This window comes from Blennius ocellaris (genome assembly GCF_963422515.1).
Source record: "Blennius ocellaris genome assembly, chromosome: 6".
Taxonomy (NCBI): Eukaryota; Metazoa; Chordata; class Actinopteri; order Blenniiformes; family Blenniidae; genus Blennius; species Blennius ocellaris.
The window spans coordinates 25,746,651-25,763,170 of NC_137655.1; the positions used below are offsets into that span (position 1 = coordinate 25,746,651).

At 45.5% G+C, this 16,520-nt stretch overlaps 1 protein-coding gene across 1 annotated transcript in view; it reads right to left on the reverse strand.

The window, feature by feature from the left end:
• LOC308131123 (aryl hydrocarbon receptor-like) overlaps positions 1-16,520 on the reverse strand; it is a gene marked incomplete at both ends in the record, with an annotated part of 70,872 nt that overhangs the window by 8,657 nt on the left and 45,695 nt on the right. The window contains 4 exons of the mRNA XM_080497729.1: positions 1,281-1,390; positions 4,166-4,368; positions 5,465-5,598; positions 12,233-12,380. Of these exons, the coding sequence (XP_080353855.1) occupies positions 1,281-1,390; positions 4,166-4,368; positions 5,465-5,598; positions 12,233-12,380 (595 nt within the window). The remainder of the gene's footprint in view (positions 1-1,280; positions 1,391-4,165; positions 4,369-5,464; positions 5,599-12,232; positions 12,381-16,520) is intronic.

The window sequence follows — 16,520 nt, forward strand, 5'->3', positions numbered from 1 at the left end:
AAGTTAATGAAATAATATTTGTAGCTTCAAATTTGATAAATTGATGAAGCTAAGAAGAAATGATGAAGTCACAGCAGCTGCTGCATCGACAAACTTGACCTTTGGATTTGGTCCATAGAGAAGTGGATTGATAAAGACGTTCCCTTGTTCCCATTCCTCTCCTCATGGTGGTTGTGGCGCTCTGGATCGTCACTGATGCTCTGCTCCTGCCGTGGATTTGTGGAGTGGATCCTTCGCCCTGGCGGCTCTGCAGCTTTGCTCAATCTGCTCCCTAATCCAGGAGGATTTACGTACGAAAGCTGTCTGAACTCTCTGACATGCTGGAACCGACCGCCTAACTTGAGTTTTCTTTTTCAGAGGCTGAAACAGCAGCATGTTTGTGTCTGAGGTCTGATCACACACACACACACACACACACACACACACACACACACACACACACACACACACACACACACACACACACACACACACACACACACACACACACACACACACACACACACACACACACACACACACACACACACACACACACTGGGTGGATTATCCTGGACTGTGTCTGCAAACTGAAGCATCAAAATCTACTTTGCTCATCGTCTTACTTGATATAAGCGTCTTTCTGTTGTTGCACAATGTCAACATTATTGTGACTCAATAATAATCATTCATTTAACCACGAGATGATCTTATTGGTCAATATACAGAGTATAAAAAGACTTTGACAGCTCAAAAAAATACAAGTGTAAAACTTATAATCTGAATTTACTATAATATATAACAATATACAATGCTCTGTATTAGGTAGCAGAGTAACCTTGGATATAAATAATCATTTAAAATACTGGGGCAGAAAAAAAAGAGTGTGTGTTCAATATATTTGTTGAAATGTGTTTAATCTGTTCATTCATTTTAAGAAGGCTAACTTTAAACAAACCCTCTGCCCTGGAGTTTGATGCTACATATTGTACCATAGATTGATCAACGCCTCAACAGCAGCAAGTCAGTGAAGAACATTAGGAATACAATTGGGCTTAAATATACCAATAATTATGAATGAACCGTTAGAATTAAAAATAAATAGGTATAAAGGAGAACGACATTCAAGTAGAATGGATTAAAAAAAATTAAGAAAAGACAATTTTAGGCCCTGTTTATACAACAAAACGTTTCAAGAGTGAAATATGTACTGGTTTACTTTCCACTGCAGCAGGGAGGGAATGGAGGGAAATAACCCCTGTTTAACCCCTGAGCTGCCAGGGCGCCTCAAATGAACTTACTTCTGACGTGGTTCTCTGCACAGTACAACATGTCTGCTGCGTGGATGAACTGGTAGCCGGAGCCTCGGACCCGCAGCTCAGCCTCCGTGTAGCCCAGGACGATCTTCCCCCTACACAGGAAACACATTTGGGGTTTTTTTTTTAATGCAACTTGCTGCAATATGAAAACAGTCTGCAGGTGTGACTCTGAATCCAGAAACGTCATTTCCTTTGCTTCAGTCCAGCTCAAGCCTGAATGAAGCAACACTGTGGTGATTCAACTGCAGCTTGTAGAATAACACACTGTTTCAGTATAAAAGCACTGGGAGTACCACAAATACAAGCAATACCACTGTGTTTATTACTCAACCTTCTTTAACCAGGGAGGTGGAATGACGTAAATATCACAGTCAGGACAAAAACATGAAATCTGGTAATACAGCTAAACCGAATAGCAGACCAGCCATGGAGGGAACTGTTAGTTGAGGATGAACCAGTACTGGTATCAGGTCCGATACTGCACAGAGAGTTCATACGAGAAAGATAGTCGGTACAAGACCAGACACTTAACCCCGGCCCCCGGTGTGTGGAGAGGGGCTCCGCTGTGCCCTCTGCCACTGCAAAGCCCCGTTTCCACCGCGCTAAAAGAGCGTATAGTATATATGTATATACTGATATCGTCCCTGAAAGTTCAGATTTCCACCGCCCTAAAAGAGCGGGAATGGCCTGGTATATATATATATATGTGTATATGTATATATATGTATATACTGGTATCGTCCCTGAAAGTTCAGGGACGATAGACCGCAAGAATTGGGGATTTTCCGGAAACAACCATCCAAAGGTTGACGGTTTTCCGTCGCCCTTCTGTCGGGCAACTCAGTACAACCGAACGGGTTTGATGTTGAGGAGCCGTCTGCTGATTGGTCAGGGATTTAAGACACGCCCTCAATATATGTCGGCTGTATGAATCCTCTGCTGTTAACATACTCACTTTTGAACTGGTTGAGTTTTTTTATTTTTTATTTTGCTGTGCAACGTCCATGTTGGTCCTGAAAGAGCAGACTGAAGGCAGGGGGGTGGGGGGTTACGGCTACGGCCGTAACGCTTGGACGTAGTGCAAAGCGGAGGATGTAAACAACAACAACAACAACAACAACAACAACAGAGGATTCAATAGGTCCAGATCTGCCGCCAGGCTGAGATTACTGTTGTAACGTCACATATCTGTGGAGCTCTAAGCCCCGCCTACTTTTTTAACCTACTTTCTGGAGGAAACGCTCCAGATTTAGCTCCGGTTGCACTTTACCTTACTGCCCCGCTCCGTCCTGCACTCTGTGTGCAGTGGAAACTGTTGGAGGCGTAGCGTCGACGCAGAGGCTGAGTGAAGCTGGTTTGCAGCAGCACACAGCCTTCGCAGTACTCTTACTTGTATTCGACCTTTGAAGCGGTTACATTATGCAAAATTCTTTTTCTAAATGCTCTCCAGCAGTACTGTGTAGAAAGTGTTTCCTCTCTCTCTCTCTCTCTCTCTCTCTCTCTTTTAAAAAGCGTGTTGCTCCAAGCAGCCAATCAGAAATCAAACCCAATATGATGTCATCAGGGGTTCAGCCAATCACAATCAAGGTAGGCTCCTCCCCCTTTGACTCCTCCCACAGTCAGGCAGCTCTGCTCTGGCACATGGCACCACGAGAGGAAGTACTTCCTCCTCTTCCCATAGATGGGCGTGTGTGGGGGCGGAGCCAGTCCAGCTCACACAGACACAGCAGATTCTGGATGCAGCTCCTAGGATCAATATTCTAATGGAGGAGAATCAAGGAGGAGCTGGATTTGGGGGAATAAAGTTTGAATACAATGTATTTGGAGCAGTGAGGCTATGGCTGAATAACATGACCTCTTTAAAAAGTGGCATCAGTGCATCGCTAGTTTCAGGACAAGCGTATAAACGTCTGCAGATGCTGCATCGGTACGAATATGTTTGATATGAGACGAGTTTGACAAAGCGTGGCTGTCTTATATCATGAGTCCACTGTTCAGCTGCTGGTGGACTGAGCTGGTCACATCTCCGGTGTGAACTTCAGGACTTGGCAGTCGCCACGGGGGGGAAGAGGAGCCGGAGGATGAAGCCCTGAGGAGCCTGAGAGCAACAACCAGCAGAACGTCTCCGACAGGAACTCTCTCAGGAGGCTGCAGGCAAAACTGTATGTTTTGGCAACTTTCTTGCTAAAGTTGCCAACTTTCCAAATCCTCTTAGAGGTTGTTGGTTTTGGGGTTTTTTCTTCACTGAAACCTGCACAAATCCTACATCCTTCCTGTTTCTTTGGCGACTCAGACGTGAGAGCATGAATCATTCTACAGTAACTGTGTCAGGAGGCGATGCTCCTCCTGTGGTCAGAGTCACACCAGGGCAACGCTCAGGAGGAATGACCTGAGCAGGTCTGCACCATGCAGTGTGTGTGTGTGTGTGTGTGTGTGTGCACGTGCACAAAACCATAAGTCCACACTAGAGTTCATGTCATTTCCAAATGTGTATGAATGTAATCTGCTTTTTATCCGAACAACCAGCCTTGTGAAAGTGCAGTTATTTAATAATCCTCATCGTGGTCTGTTAGGTGCAGTATGGTCCTGAGAAGCCATACCTGAACGCCACTGTGCCGGAGACTTGCTAAAAATATGCAACTGAAAACATCAACGACCACAAATTGCACTGTGTTTGTCATTTCCCTTGTTTTCTTTGTGTTTTTTCCCATTTTTTGTTCTGTTTTTCCATCTCGTGTCTAATTTTCTGCACAAACACCAAATATCTCATGTTTTGATGGTGAGTTTCACCAAACTCACCATTAAAGTGCAGCAATGTACTAAAAGAGAGTATATCTGATAAATGAAGCAGGAAAAAGAGCTGTTACTTTGCGTCGCAGGCCAGTGGTGTGAAGTCCAGCTTGTGTTTGGTTCTGAAGATCATGTTCTTGGTCCGGATCTCGAGGATGGACGGGGGCTGCAGAGGCGTGGCGATGGCGAACAGTGCGAGCTGCGGGGGGGCCTTCCCTCCGTTCTCCTGCCTCTGGTTCTGTCCATGCAGGAACTTGAGCCGGCCCTGGATGTTCAGAGCCTGAAGCGTGTTCACATCAGAGAGACGCCACATCATCGTCTGTTATTACAGCTTTAAAGTCCTAGTGAAATGAAGGTTCCACCTCCAAAACACTCTGGTGTCTCTTCTAGAACGTTTTCCTGCTAACTGGCTGAAGGTAAAATGTTAAAACACGGCAATCTGTGAGAAAGTAGCCGATAAACGGCGCTATTTCCTCTGCTGGGCGGAGCTTCTGACAATAATAGAGTGACATCACGAGTTGTGCACACGCCCAAGTTGTGTTTACATTATGGAGGATCAGAGTTTTGACCACGAAGAGGCTGAATTGAACCATATTTCATCATCATGGTCATTTCAAACCCAGTGATTGATGAAGAAGACACAGAAGGTGGTTCTGCCATCGGTGACCCCGTCTGGAACATGTTTGAGGAAGCAGAAGACGCTTCGTCCTCCATTCGTCCTCGTCTCCTCGCCTCAGCAGCCGCCACTTTTCACCTTTGAGGCTTTGAGGCTTTGAGGCTCCTGACTTTTGGCAGAACGACCGGCTTCCTGGATCCAACACGTCCAAGAGCTAGAAGACTGTGGAATCACCGAAGATGAGTCCAGGTATTACTTGACCGTCTACTAGCTGCCTGAGCTAGCGGCTCCCGCTAGCCGCTCCCGCTAACTGCTAGCCGCGCGAGCTAGCGGCTCCCGCCGCCTGTGCTCCTTTCCTCCTCTCTGGTCTCTTCCAGGCTCAATCTTTCGTCAAGGCTCATAAAACGCCGACTATAACTTCAAAACACTGTAAAAACTTGATATTTTAGAGGAAACAAGCCGATATAAACACAACAGATGGAGATCTGCACAACTCGTGACGTCACACTCAGGAAGAAGGATTCCCCCGACTTCCTCGGCTGGAGATTCAAAATTCAAATAACTTTGTTATGCGACAACAGTGGAGGGGCAGAGTCGGAGGAACCTTACAAGTAGTACCCCAACTATCGTTTTTTGCAAAGTGGTGTTTTACATTTCACTAGGACTATAAGCTTTGCTCACTTCCTGGATCTAGAATTCAAGTAGGATTCATCCACATTTACATTGATCTTGGTTTTTGTCTCCACTGAGTTTTACCCACCAGGAAGCCGGACGAGTTGTCCAGGAGGCAGCGGAAGCGGCACATGAAGCTCCTCTCCAGGAAGGACGAGTTCTCCGGGGGAAGCTGTTCGGGCTTGTAGGTGACCAGAGACGAGCTGCTGTCAGGCTCCAGCTCTGTGGGTCAAACATCAGAGACACACAGGGAGGTCAAAGGTCAAACGTCCCGCCTGGAGGTCGATGCACCGCAACCAGGCTGCAATTACTGCCAAAGAAATACCCAACCAGCGTTATTTCATATTTTGTTTCTGTTTGAACTCAGCTCACTTCATTCCATCAACAGAGGGGATTGTTTTTGGCCTCAAAGGTTAAAGGTTAAAGGTCAGCGCTCATCTTGACTCAGTGTCACGTATAGACAACAGATCAAGCAGGAATCTTGTTTTTCTCAGTTTCTTTGATTAAAAAACAACAAAAAACACACAAAACACAAAGACTGTGTCTCTGTTTGCATCTAAAGGGGGGTGGCCGAGATTGACGTCAAAATTCGTGACGTGTTTTTTTTTTCAGGATTCTGATTGGCTGATTGACATCAGCAAAACAAAAAGTGTGGAGCACATTACGCCTGGGCTTCAATCTCTGCACTGCCTGTGTGTCACAGGATCCACTTCAACATTTGACTTCTGGTCTGTAAAGCTTTGAATAGTCTCAGATCTACTTGTACAATATGAAACATCCAGACTCCCGAGGTCCTCAGGAAGAGGTTGACTGAATGTTTCCCGAGAGACAACGTGATTGTTTTCCTGTAAACAAGGTCTTTGGGCCAATTCGTCCTCCAGAAGAACAAGAAGAGAGTTTGAAGCTCCGGGATCCTACCGAACAAAATTATCTAATTTCTCCGTCCAGCTTTGTTGTTCAGTTGTGTTGTTCAGCTGTGTTGTTCAGTTGTGTTGTTCAGTTGTGTTGTTCAGCTGTGTTGTTCAGTTGTGTTGTTCCGTTGTGTTGTTCAGTTGTGTTGTTCAGTTGTGTTGTTCCGTTGTGTTGTTCAGTTGTGTTGTTCCGTTGTGTTGTTCAGCTGTGTTGTTCAGTTGTGTTGTTCCGTTGTGTTGTTCAGCTGTGTTGTTCAGTTGTGCCGCCCGTCCGGGCCGAAGTATCTCTGTGACACCCTGCAAAGACCTCCAGTTCACTAATGACTGTATCAGCCATGTTTTAATCACGCTTAGCATGTAACGTCGCTGCTGTGAGCCCTGACGCTCATTAGCATGTAGCACATAGCACGGTAGGAGTTACATGATGCACCTGAACGTGTCACTAAAAGCTTTCAGCTCATGTAGTGAAAACTATAGATATAAAACACTAGATGCCTCACGGCGCCGCCTCAGTGCTGCCATCTTGAGGCGGTCGCCTGCTGGTGCTAAACATAAAGATCCCAGGCTAGAAAATCCATAAAAACATTCATAGCTCGCATGCTAGTCCACGTAGCAACACAAATAATACCACATTTTATAGCTGAGGAAAAGCTCTATCAGTACGTCTTGGAGACGTCCCAAGATGGCGGCGCTGATAGGCCGTGTGGCCTCTCGTGTTTATATCTATGGTGAAAACCAGACCAACATGGCGGCTCGGACACAAACTTTCTCTTTTATTACTGAATCAGTTCAGCTGAATGTATTTCTGAAAACATTTGAAGCAAGGAATGAGCTGTGCAGTCGAAAAGTCAAAATGCTGCTTTACAGATGTGTGGCAAGCCACCTTTTTCCGATCGAGAACCATGGCCTCGGATTTAGAGGTGCTGATCTTCATCCCAGCTGCTTCACACTCGGCTGCGAACCGTGTCAGTGCACGCTGAAGATCCAGGCTTGATGGGGCCAACAGAACCACATCATCCGCAAATAGCAGAGATGACATCCTGTGGTCACCAAACTGGATCCCCTCCGGCCCCCGGCTGTGCCTAGAAATTCTGTCCATATATATATAAGGAACAGAACCGGTGATAAAGGACACCCCTGCCGGAGGCCAACGTGCACTGGGAACAGGTCCGACTTACTGCCGGCAATGCGAACCAAACTCCTGCTCCGGGTGTACAAGGACCAAACAGCCCTTAACAAAGGGTCCCGGACACCATACTCCCGGAGCACCCCCCCACAGGACGTCTCGAGGGACGTGGTCGAACGCCTTCTCCAGATCCACAAAACACATGTGGACTGGTTGGGCGAACTCCCATGAACCCTCGAGCACCTGGTGGAGAGTATAGAGCTGGTCCAGTGTTCCACCATCAGGAGAACCTGGTGGAGGGTATAGAGCTGGTCCAGTGTTCCACCATCAAGAGAACCTGGTGGAGGGTATAGAGCTGGTCCAGTGTTCCACCATCAGGAGAACCTGGTGGAGGGTATAGAGCTTGTCCAGTGTTCCACCATCAGGAGAACCTGGTGGAGAGTATAGAGCTGGTCCAGTGTTCCACGACTAGGACGAAAACCGTATTGTTCCTCTTGGATCCGAGGTCCGACTAACGGCCGGACCCTCCTCTCCAGTACCCTGGAATAGACTTTCCCGGGGAGGCTGAGGAGTGTGATCCCTCTGTAGTTGGAACACACCCTCCGATCCCCCTTCTTAAAGAGAGGGACCACCACCCCGGTCTGCCAGTCCAGAGATGCTGTCCCCACCCGCCACGCGATGTTGCAGAGACGAGTCAGCCACGACAGTCCCTGCACATCCAGAGACTTAAGGAACTCTGGGCGAATCTCATCCACTCCCGGTGCCTTGCCACCAAGGAGCTTCACAACAACCTTGGTGACTTCAGCTTGGGAAATGGACAAGTCCACCTCTGAGAACCCAGCCTCTGCTTCCCCAACGGAAGACGTGGTGGTGGGATTGAGGAGGTCCTCGAAGTATTCCTTCCAACGACATCCCCAGTTGAGGTCAACAGCTCCCCACTTCCACTGTAAACAGTGTTGGTGGAGAACTGCTTCCCCCGCCGAAGCCGCCGGACGGTTTGCCAGAATTTCCTTGGGGCTGACCGAAAGTCCTCCTCCATGGCTTCTCCGAACTCCTCCCAGACCCGAGTTTTTGCCTCCACCACAGCCCGGGCTGCGGCTCGCTTGGCCTGCCGGTACCTGTCGACTGCCTCGCGAGTCCTATGGGCTAACAGTGCCCGGTAGGACTCCTTCTTCAACTTGATGGCATCCCTTACTTCCGGTTTGAAAAATCACATCCCAGCAAAAAATTGGAATTGAGCGTCAAGACGAAGCCTCAGAGTCGCTGCGTGTTGACGGAGATGAACATCACGTTCACGTCTGATGGCGCCAGTCAATGAACCTACTGATCATTTTGTTGTTCTGAATTAATGACAAACATCTGATCTACACCTCAAAGATTCAACGTCCCAAAGAAACCTCACGATGTGATGATGAGAAGCAGTTGGTGAATCTGATCCCCTCGTTCTGCACCAACGCTGTCTTTCCTCCAGAGGTGTTACCGAGTCTGGAGTCGACTCAACCACACACACACACACACACACACACACACACGCACACACACACACACACACACACACATAAGCATCTTACAACCCAAATACAGATCTGGGACCACTTCACCTCATAAGCCAGAGTGAAGATTACAGGGTCATGTGACGTGACCTGAGGCTGGTCTTACAGCTTAGAGTCTAAACTGTGTGTACTTAACCAGCTGATACTCATGTCGCTGTGCCTGAGTGTGTGAGTGTGTGAGTGTGTGAGTGTGTGAGTGTGACTGTGTGTTTGAGCGTGAGTGTGAGCGTGTGAGTGTGAGTGTGAGTGTCAGTGTGTGAGTGTGAGTGTCAGTGTGTGTGTGTGAGTGTGTGAGTGTGAATGTGTGAGTGTGAGTGTGTGAGTGTGACTGTGTGTGTGTGTGTGTGTGTGTGTGTGTGTGTGTGTGTGTGTGTGTGTGTGTGTGTGTGTGTGTGTGTGTGTGTGTGTGTGTGTGTGTGTGTGAGTGTGAGTGTGTGAGTGTGCAGACAGAAATGGCTTCATTCACATGATGCTTCATTCTGGCAGAACTTGATGTTACAGATTTCACCAGCCTGTAATCAAGTCAGGGGAAAACAGACAACCTGTTAGTTCTGGAGTTCGTCAGTGATTTCAGCATTAAAAGGGTAAATTATGAATTATTATTATTATTATTATGCCTGATCTATGACACCAGCCATCTCTCAGAACAGACTTTCTCTGCCGATCTCAGTGAAGATGACACGTTGTTTACATTTTGTTTTGTTTTGTTTTGCAACACAAAAACGCAAAAAAAGAATCCTAAACTCTGCTTCAGTTAATGTTCAGCCTCTCTGGGTCTGGATCATGCTAATGTGTCCATGCAGAAACATCACAATGTACAGATTTTGTTTGTGAAATGTGTGTTGTTAAATCTTTATCCTCTTTCAGATAATCCTGTAGAGATTCAATGTGTCTAACTTTAGTGATTTACAGCCGGTTTAAAAAGCTCCATATGTGAGACAAACAGAGGAATGTCTCATATTTATATTTTAACGAGAAGAAAAATGTTTATCACACTATAATCTGTGTTTCTTTAAATCGTAAATCTCTCTTGGATTATCCTGTCCACAGTTGATGCTTCTTACATGTGTCAGGGTTAAACCAGGACGAAACTGCTCCAAATCTGAATGAAAAATTGTGTAATATCACTTTTGTTGCATTTTTTTTTTTTTACAAACAGAGCAACAATATTGAACTCTATGGAAGCGTATTGCATTCCCATGAAAAAATCCATAATTATGAGACCCCTAACCCCGTTCAGGCCACGCCCCCTCACAACAGACCACGCCCCCTCACAACAGACCACGCCCTCTCGCAGCAGCAGTGAAGCAGCATTTAAATTTTTCGACTGCACGGCTAATTTCCCGCCTCCAGGTTTCAGAAAAGCATTTCTCTGAACGGTTCCAGTAATAAAAGAGAGTTTCTGTCTGAGCCGCCATGTTGGTCTGGTTTTACCTGCAGGAGCTTTTGGTGATGCGTTCAGGTGCATCACGTAACTCCACCCTCCAACATGTTAACGCTCTGCGGGGTTCGTACAGAAGCAACATAGCAAGATAAACATGATTAAAGTATGAGTGATAGTCAGTGCAGCTCCTCAACAGTCGGTCGGGACGCTCGCCTCCACCCAAACTCATTTCTACGTCCAGACGGAGCTGGACGGAGGAAATTATGTCCTTTTGTCCAGCAGGACTCTGGAGGACTGAACTTTCTTCTTCTTCTGATGGAGGATGAATCCACCTTATACCTTGAGCGTAGAAACGTGAGTGGTGGTAGCATCTTTCTGTGACGTCATCGTCATATCTAGTGTAACGTTTGTGTAAGTAAAACATTTTATTGTATAAGTGAGTTCTCCATGATAACTGCAGAATTAAATACAAGAGATTTGTGTGCTTTGATAGCGATGTCAACGTCTTGAAGTGTTATCGTATCCTTCAACAACACCTTTTGTGTGAAGAATTTTAATTTACAAAAATATTCTATTTTTATGTACCGCCCTGTAAAGGTCTGTATTTCACACATTTTCAACCAAATTGTGATTTACTGAGGTAAATCAACTATGAACGTTCCCTTGTAAAATAACTAATGACACATAATGAATTCCCTACTCTCGAAGGCAAAGGTCAGCCTTTTTCAGTGCATTTTATTCTGTTTGGAACCGATAACCTGAGGTCTTCCTTTTCCTTGTCTGTTTCTTGTCTTGAAGGGTTTGTGGACTTGTTGAAGGCCGTTACTACAAGACAAGAACCTGAATCACTGAGTCTTAATCCACGACGGTCTGGTTGAGTTTATGAGACGAACAACTAAGATCCCAACCATGTTACACATTAGCACAGTGGTTCTCAATTATTTTCTGTCACGCCCCCCCTAGAGGACAAAAACTTTTTCAGCGCCCCCCCCCCCCCCAAATCGTACTACCATTGAGAACCTGATAATATTTATTTATTTATCTGTATAAACCACTGTATGAGTTGCTGGCACCAGCATTCTGCATACAATCGCCTGATTATCAAAATAAATTAATAAAATGAGCTGGAGGCCCTTTTTTTATCATTCAAGCATGAATAAAGACACTAATACTGAAAGTCGCGCCTGCCTCACGCCCCCCCTGACACCCCACCACGCCCCCCCAGGGGGGCTCGCCCCACCATTTGAGAAGCACTGCATTAGCAGCTGCTGAAGAATCTGTTGTTACTGAAGAATCTAAACAATAAAAGAAAAATAATGAATGGTTACAATGAACAATCATTTCTGTTACTTTTTGTTTGGTTGGGTTTTTTCTCATGTACTACTTCTGTTATGTTCCATGTTAATTTTTTCTCCCGTATTACGACTACTATGTTTATTATTATTATTATTATTTTTCTTTTTCTTTCTCCAGTTGCTTTTTTAAATTTTGATTATATTTTTTGCATCACTGGTGTCTGGGGTATCCGCACGGGTTTTTAAGGGAGAGGCTAAAATAAGCCTTGGCTTCAGCCTAATACCCATTTCGGTTACAAGTATATTGTGAAACAGTGAAAAATTCACAGGTGTGTGAACTTGTACCATGAACTGCAAAAAAATTCATCAACTGCACTTATACTGAAACTGTAACCGAAATCAACCATTCATTCATTCAAAATCTGTTGTTACAGAAGAATCTGTTGCTACGGAAGTGTTGAGCGCTGGAACGCACTAGTGGACTTCAGCACCACCGAACTGCAGCCAGACATGGTACAAAGAACAGTGAGATCATGATGGAATGAGGATTAACTTCAGAACATTCTGGTTGAGACGGTGGCCCGCACCTTGGGGCGAGTCCTGGGAGGCGGAGGCGGTGACGGCGGGGGCGGCGGCGGCGGCAGGGGGGTTCAGGGCCCAGTGCAGGTTCCTCCTCAGCTCCTGCTGGTCCTCCGTGTGAACCAGCTCGTACACGCTCTGGTGCATGACGTCGGTCTGGGAGACAAAACCGTGGAGAGACAGGACAGGTTTACCCGGCGGCTGATCCCACTTCTCGTGGGGACGAGGGAGGACACAGACCTCCTGCTGAGCAGAAGGGAAAAAGTTGCTTTGACCTTGATTTTCAGTACGAATATAGACGTGAAAGCGGGACTCACCACCCTTCTATGGGGTTATATTTGTGCCAAAAATCTGAGCGAGCGATGGGAACATTTGAGCGCAAAAAAATGAATAGTGCAAGCGCACTAATAGCATTTTGAAGGAAATATTTAAATTGCGCAAAGAAAAACTTGAGATTGCGCTCAAAAATCCTTTCTGCTCTCAGTTTCTCTCCACGCTCACGCAGATTCTTCCTCTGAGCTCAACCTCTCTCTCTCTCTCTCTCGCTCGCTCAAATCTCTCCACGTCGCCCTCAACTCCTGCTCTGCGCTCGCTCAGAATGTGCAAAACTCAAATGTGACAGACACAAGTTGGCCACCAATCACAGAAATTCAAGGCGGGCAGTAAGTAAGTAAGTAAGTAGGATTTATTTATAAAGCGCTTTTCACAGATAAAAATCACAAAGTGCTGTACAGGAGAAAAAGGTAAAAACAACAATATAAAATGTATATACATGTGTAAAATTTAAGTGACACTAGTGAAAAAAGAAATCCCATCAACCAAAAGCTCTCCTAAATAAACATGTTTTCAAGTCCTTTTTAAAAGAGATAACAGAGTCCGCCAGGCGCAGAGACAGGGACAGAGACAGGGACAGAGACAGGGACAGAGCGTTCCACAGTCGAGGGGCAACGGACTGAAAAGACGGGTCCCCTCGGGTCTTATAATGGGTCTTAGGGACCACAAGCAGGTTCTGGCCAGACGACCGAAGAGTACGGCCAAAGGAGTACGGCTTCAAAAGGTCCAGGATGTCCTGTGGGGCCTGACCGTTTAAGGCTCTGAAAGTCAGCACTAGGACTTTAAAATCAATCCTGAATTTTACAGGGAGCCAGTGGAGAGCCGATAAGACTGGCGTGATGTGAGACCTTCGAGGTGCACCTGTTAGAAGTCCAGCAGCAGAATTCTGAACCATTTGCAGTTTGTTCAGAGACTTATTTAGACAGGTAAAAACAGAGTTGCAATAATCAAGTCTTGTGGATATAAAAGCATGAATAATTAATTCCAGGTCTTTTTTTGACAACATTTTGTGAATTTTGGAGATGTTCCTTAGGTGGTAAAAGCAATTTGGCACAAGCTGTTTTGAGTGTGTCTCCAAAGACATGGCCTGGTCAAACACAACCCCCAGGTTTCTGAGGCTGGATTTGACAGAGGAGCCCAGAGAGCCAAGGTCTGTTTGATCAGCGGGATCTTGTGGTCTGGAGCAAAGATCAGCGTTTCAGTCTTGCTTGAATTTATCTGTAAATAATTTGTGGCCAGCCAGTCTTTGATGGAGGAAACACACTCTAAGAACATTTGCAGACGATGGAACTCAGCATCATTAAAAGAACAATACAGCTGGACATCGTCAGCATAGAGATGATAAGATACGTCCTTGAAACAACCAATCATTTGACCAAGTGGCAAAATGTAAAAACAAAATAGGGCCCAAAACTGACCCTTGTGCCACTCCGCAGGACAAATTTGTCACATCAGACTGTACATCGTTAATAGCGACGTTAAAAGTTCTGTCTTGAATATACGAGGAGAACCACTGGAGGACAGAACCAGAAAAACCCATCTCATTATGAAGCCGGTTGATCAGTAAACTGTGATCCACAGTGTCAAAAGCAGAGGTCAGATCGAGAAGTGCTAGAACTGTGTAGTGGCCAGAGTCAAATCGAGAAGTGCTAGAACTGTGTAGCGGCCAGAGTCAAATCGAGAAGTGCTAGAACTGTGTAGTGGCCAGAGTCAAATCGAGAAGTGCTAGAACTGTGTAGCGGCCAGAGTCAAATCGAGAAGTGCTAGAACTGTGTAGCGGCCAGAGTCTGCTGCCATCAACACGTCACTTGAGACTTTTATAAGAGCAGTTTCAGTGGAGTGGAGTTTACGAAAACCTGACTGAAAAACAAGTTGTGCTGCTCCATAAAGGAGGTCAGCTGGCATGCCACTACTTTTTCCAGAATTTTGGAAATAAATGGCAGTTTAGATATGGGCCTGTAGTTTTTAGGTTCTGAAGGGTCAAGAGTTGGCTTTTTAAGGATGGGGTTTACCACAGCGTGTTTAAAATAGCTGGGGACGAAGCCAGATGCAAGCGACAGGTTCATTATTTGTACCACACAGGGGCCGATGGTGTCAAGCATTTTCAACAACAGGGGTGTCGGGACAATGTCAGCGGGGCTTGAAGACGGTTTCATATTTCCTGTCAAGGTCTTAACGTCCTGTAGGCTAACAGGAGTGAAAGACGACCAAGACGACACCGGGGACAACTCAGTAGAACAAGCACTGGTTAGGGGAACTTTAACACTGAGCCCTCATGTCTTGAACTTTGTTCACAAAAAAATGACAAAAAGTTGTTCCAGTCCTCGTGTGTGTACACAGGCACAGGAGGAGCTGCGTTTGTGTGTTACAGCATTTCTGACAGTAGGCATCATGATAAGTGACAAATTAAAAGAGATGCAACAATGATCACTAACTTGAAATTCTTCAACACTCAGATTGTCAATGTTTATGCCACAAGAGAAAACCAAATCTAACATGTGACCCTTTTTATGCGTGGGGCCAGAAACGTGCTGTATAAAGCTGAAAGAGTCCATGATGGTCAGCAGTTCAGCTGAATGCAGGCAAGTGGCATCGTCAACATGAAGATTAAAGTCCCCGAGGACTAGAACGCGATCCAGCTTTATGACAGACGACAAAAACTCAGAAAACTCATCAAGAAATGTGCGTGCAGGACCAGGAGGTCTATAGACTAAAACACAGTAATAGGGGTGTGTTTTTCCAACCTTACACATCTGTAGCTCAAAGGAGTCGAACGATGTCGTGTCCATCAAGCAATATCAGTCCATCAGTGCCTCATAACCAACGAAGAAGAAGAAGAAGAAGAAGAAGAAGAAGAAGAAGAAGAAGAAGAAGAAGAAGAAGAAGAAGAAGAAGAAGAAGAAGAAGAAGAAGAAGAAGAAGAAGAAGAAGAAGAAGAAGAAGAAGAAGAAGAAGAGGGAAAACAGAAATACGGAAAACTATTACAACATTTGTTTTTCCCTCTTCTTCTTCTTCTTCTTCTTCTTCTTCTTCTTCTTCTTCTTCTTCTTCTTCTTCTTCTTCTTCTTCTTCTTCTTCTTCTTCGTTGGTTATGAGGCACTGCCGGAATCCAAAGCAACCAATCAGAGTTCAATGCCCGCTCTGAATTTCTGTGATTGGTGGCCAACTTGTGTCTGTCACATTTGAGTTTTGCACATTCTGAGCGAGCGAACAGCAGGAGTTGACTTGACGTGGAGAGATTTGAGCGAGCGAGAGAGAGAGAGAGAGAGAGAGAGAGGTTGAGCTCAGAGGAAGAATCTGCGTGAGCGTGGAGAGAAACTGAGAGCAGAAAGGATTTTTGAGCGCAATCTCAAGTTTTTCTTTGCACAATTTAAATATTTCCTCAAAAATGCTATTAGTGCGCTTGCACAATAAGAATTTTTGCGCTCAAATTTTCCCATCGCTCGCTCAGAATTTTGGCACAAACATAACCCCATACCCTTTGTGTGGCGTGAGGAACGTGACGGGGAGAAGAGCTCTGTGGCGGCCAGGCCTCCAGAGCCTCTTCCTCTCATGGGGAAGCAGGATTCTCCAGCACGAACAGGGAACCTGAGCTGGTTCAGACCAGGAGTCACTAATTAGGTGTTTCTGACCAACTCAATGGTCAAAATTACATCTTCGACAGGCAAACATGTCTTTCCTACTAAAAAAAACCTTGTTTTTCCTCATTTGTACTATTTTATATTGCATAGAAATGTCATTTAGTAAAGTTATTTATTCATAATGAATGTGCTGTAGGCTGCTGTTACCATGTTGCTGCTTTGACTCCACACTGTTATGAAACAGACCTGCTGACAATCAGGTCTTTAATCACGTCACCACTCACACACACACTGTCTCTAAGACTTAACGCTTAAATTATTACCGTTATAAACACTTATTTGAGCCGAACTGACGTATGAATCATTTGAAGGACATGACTAT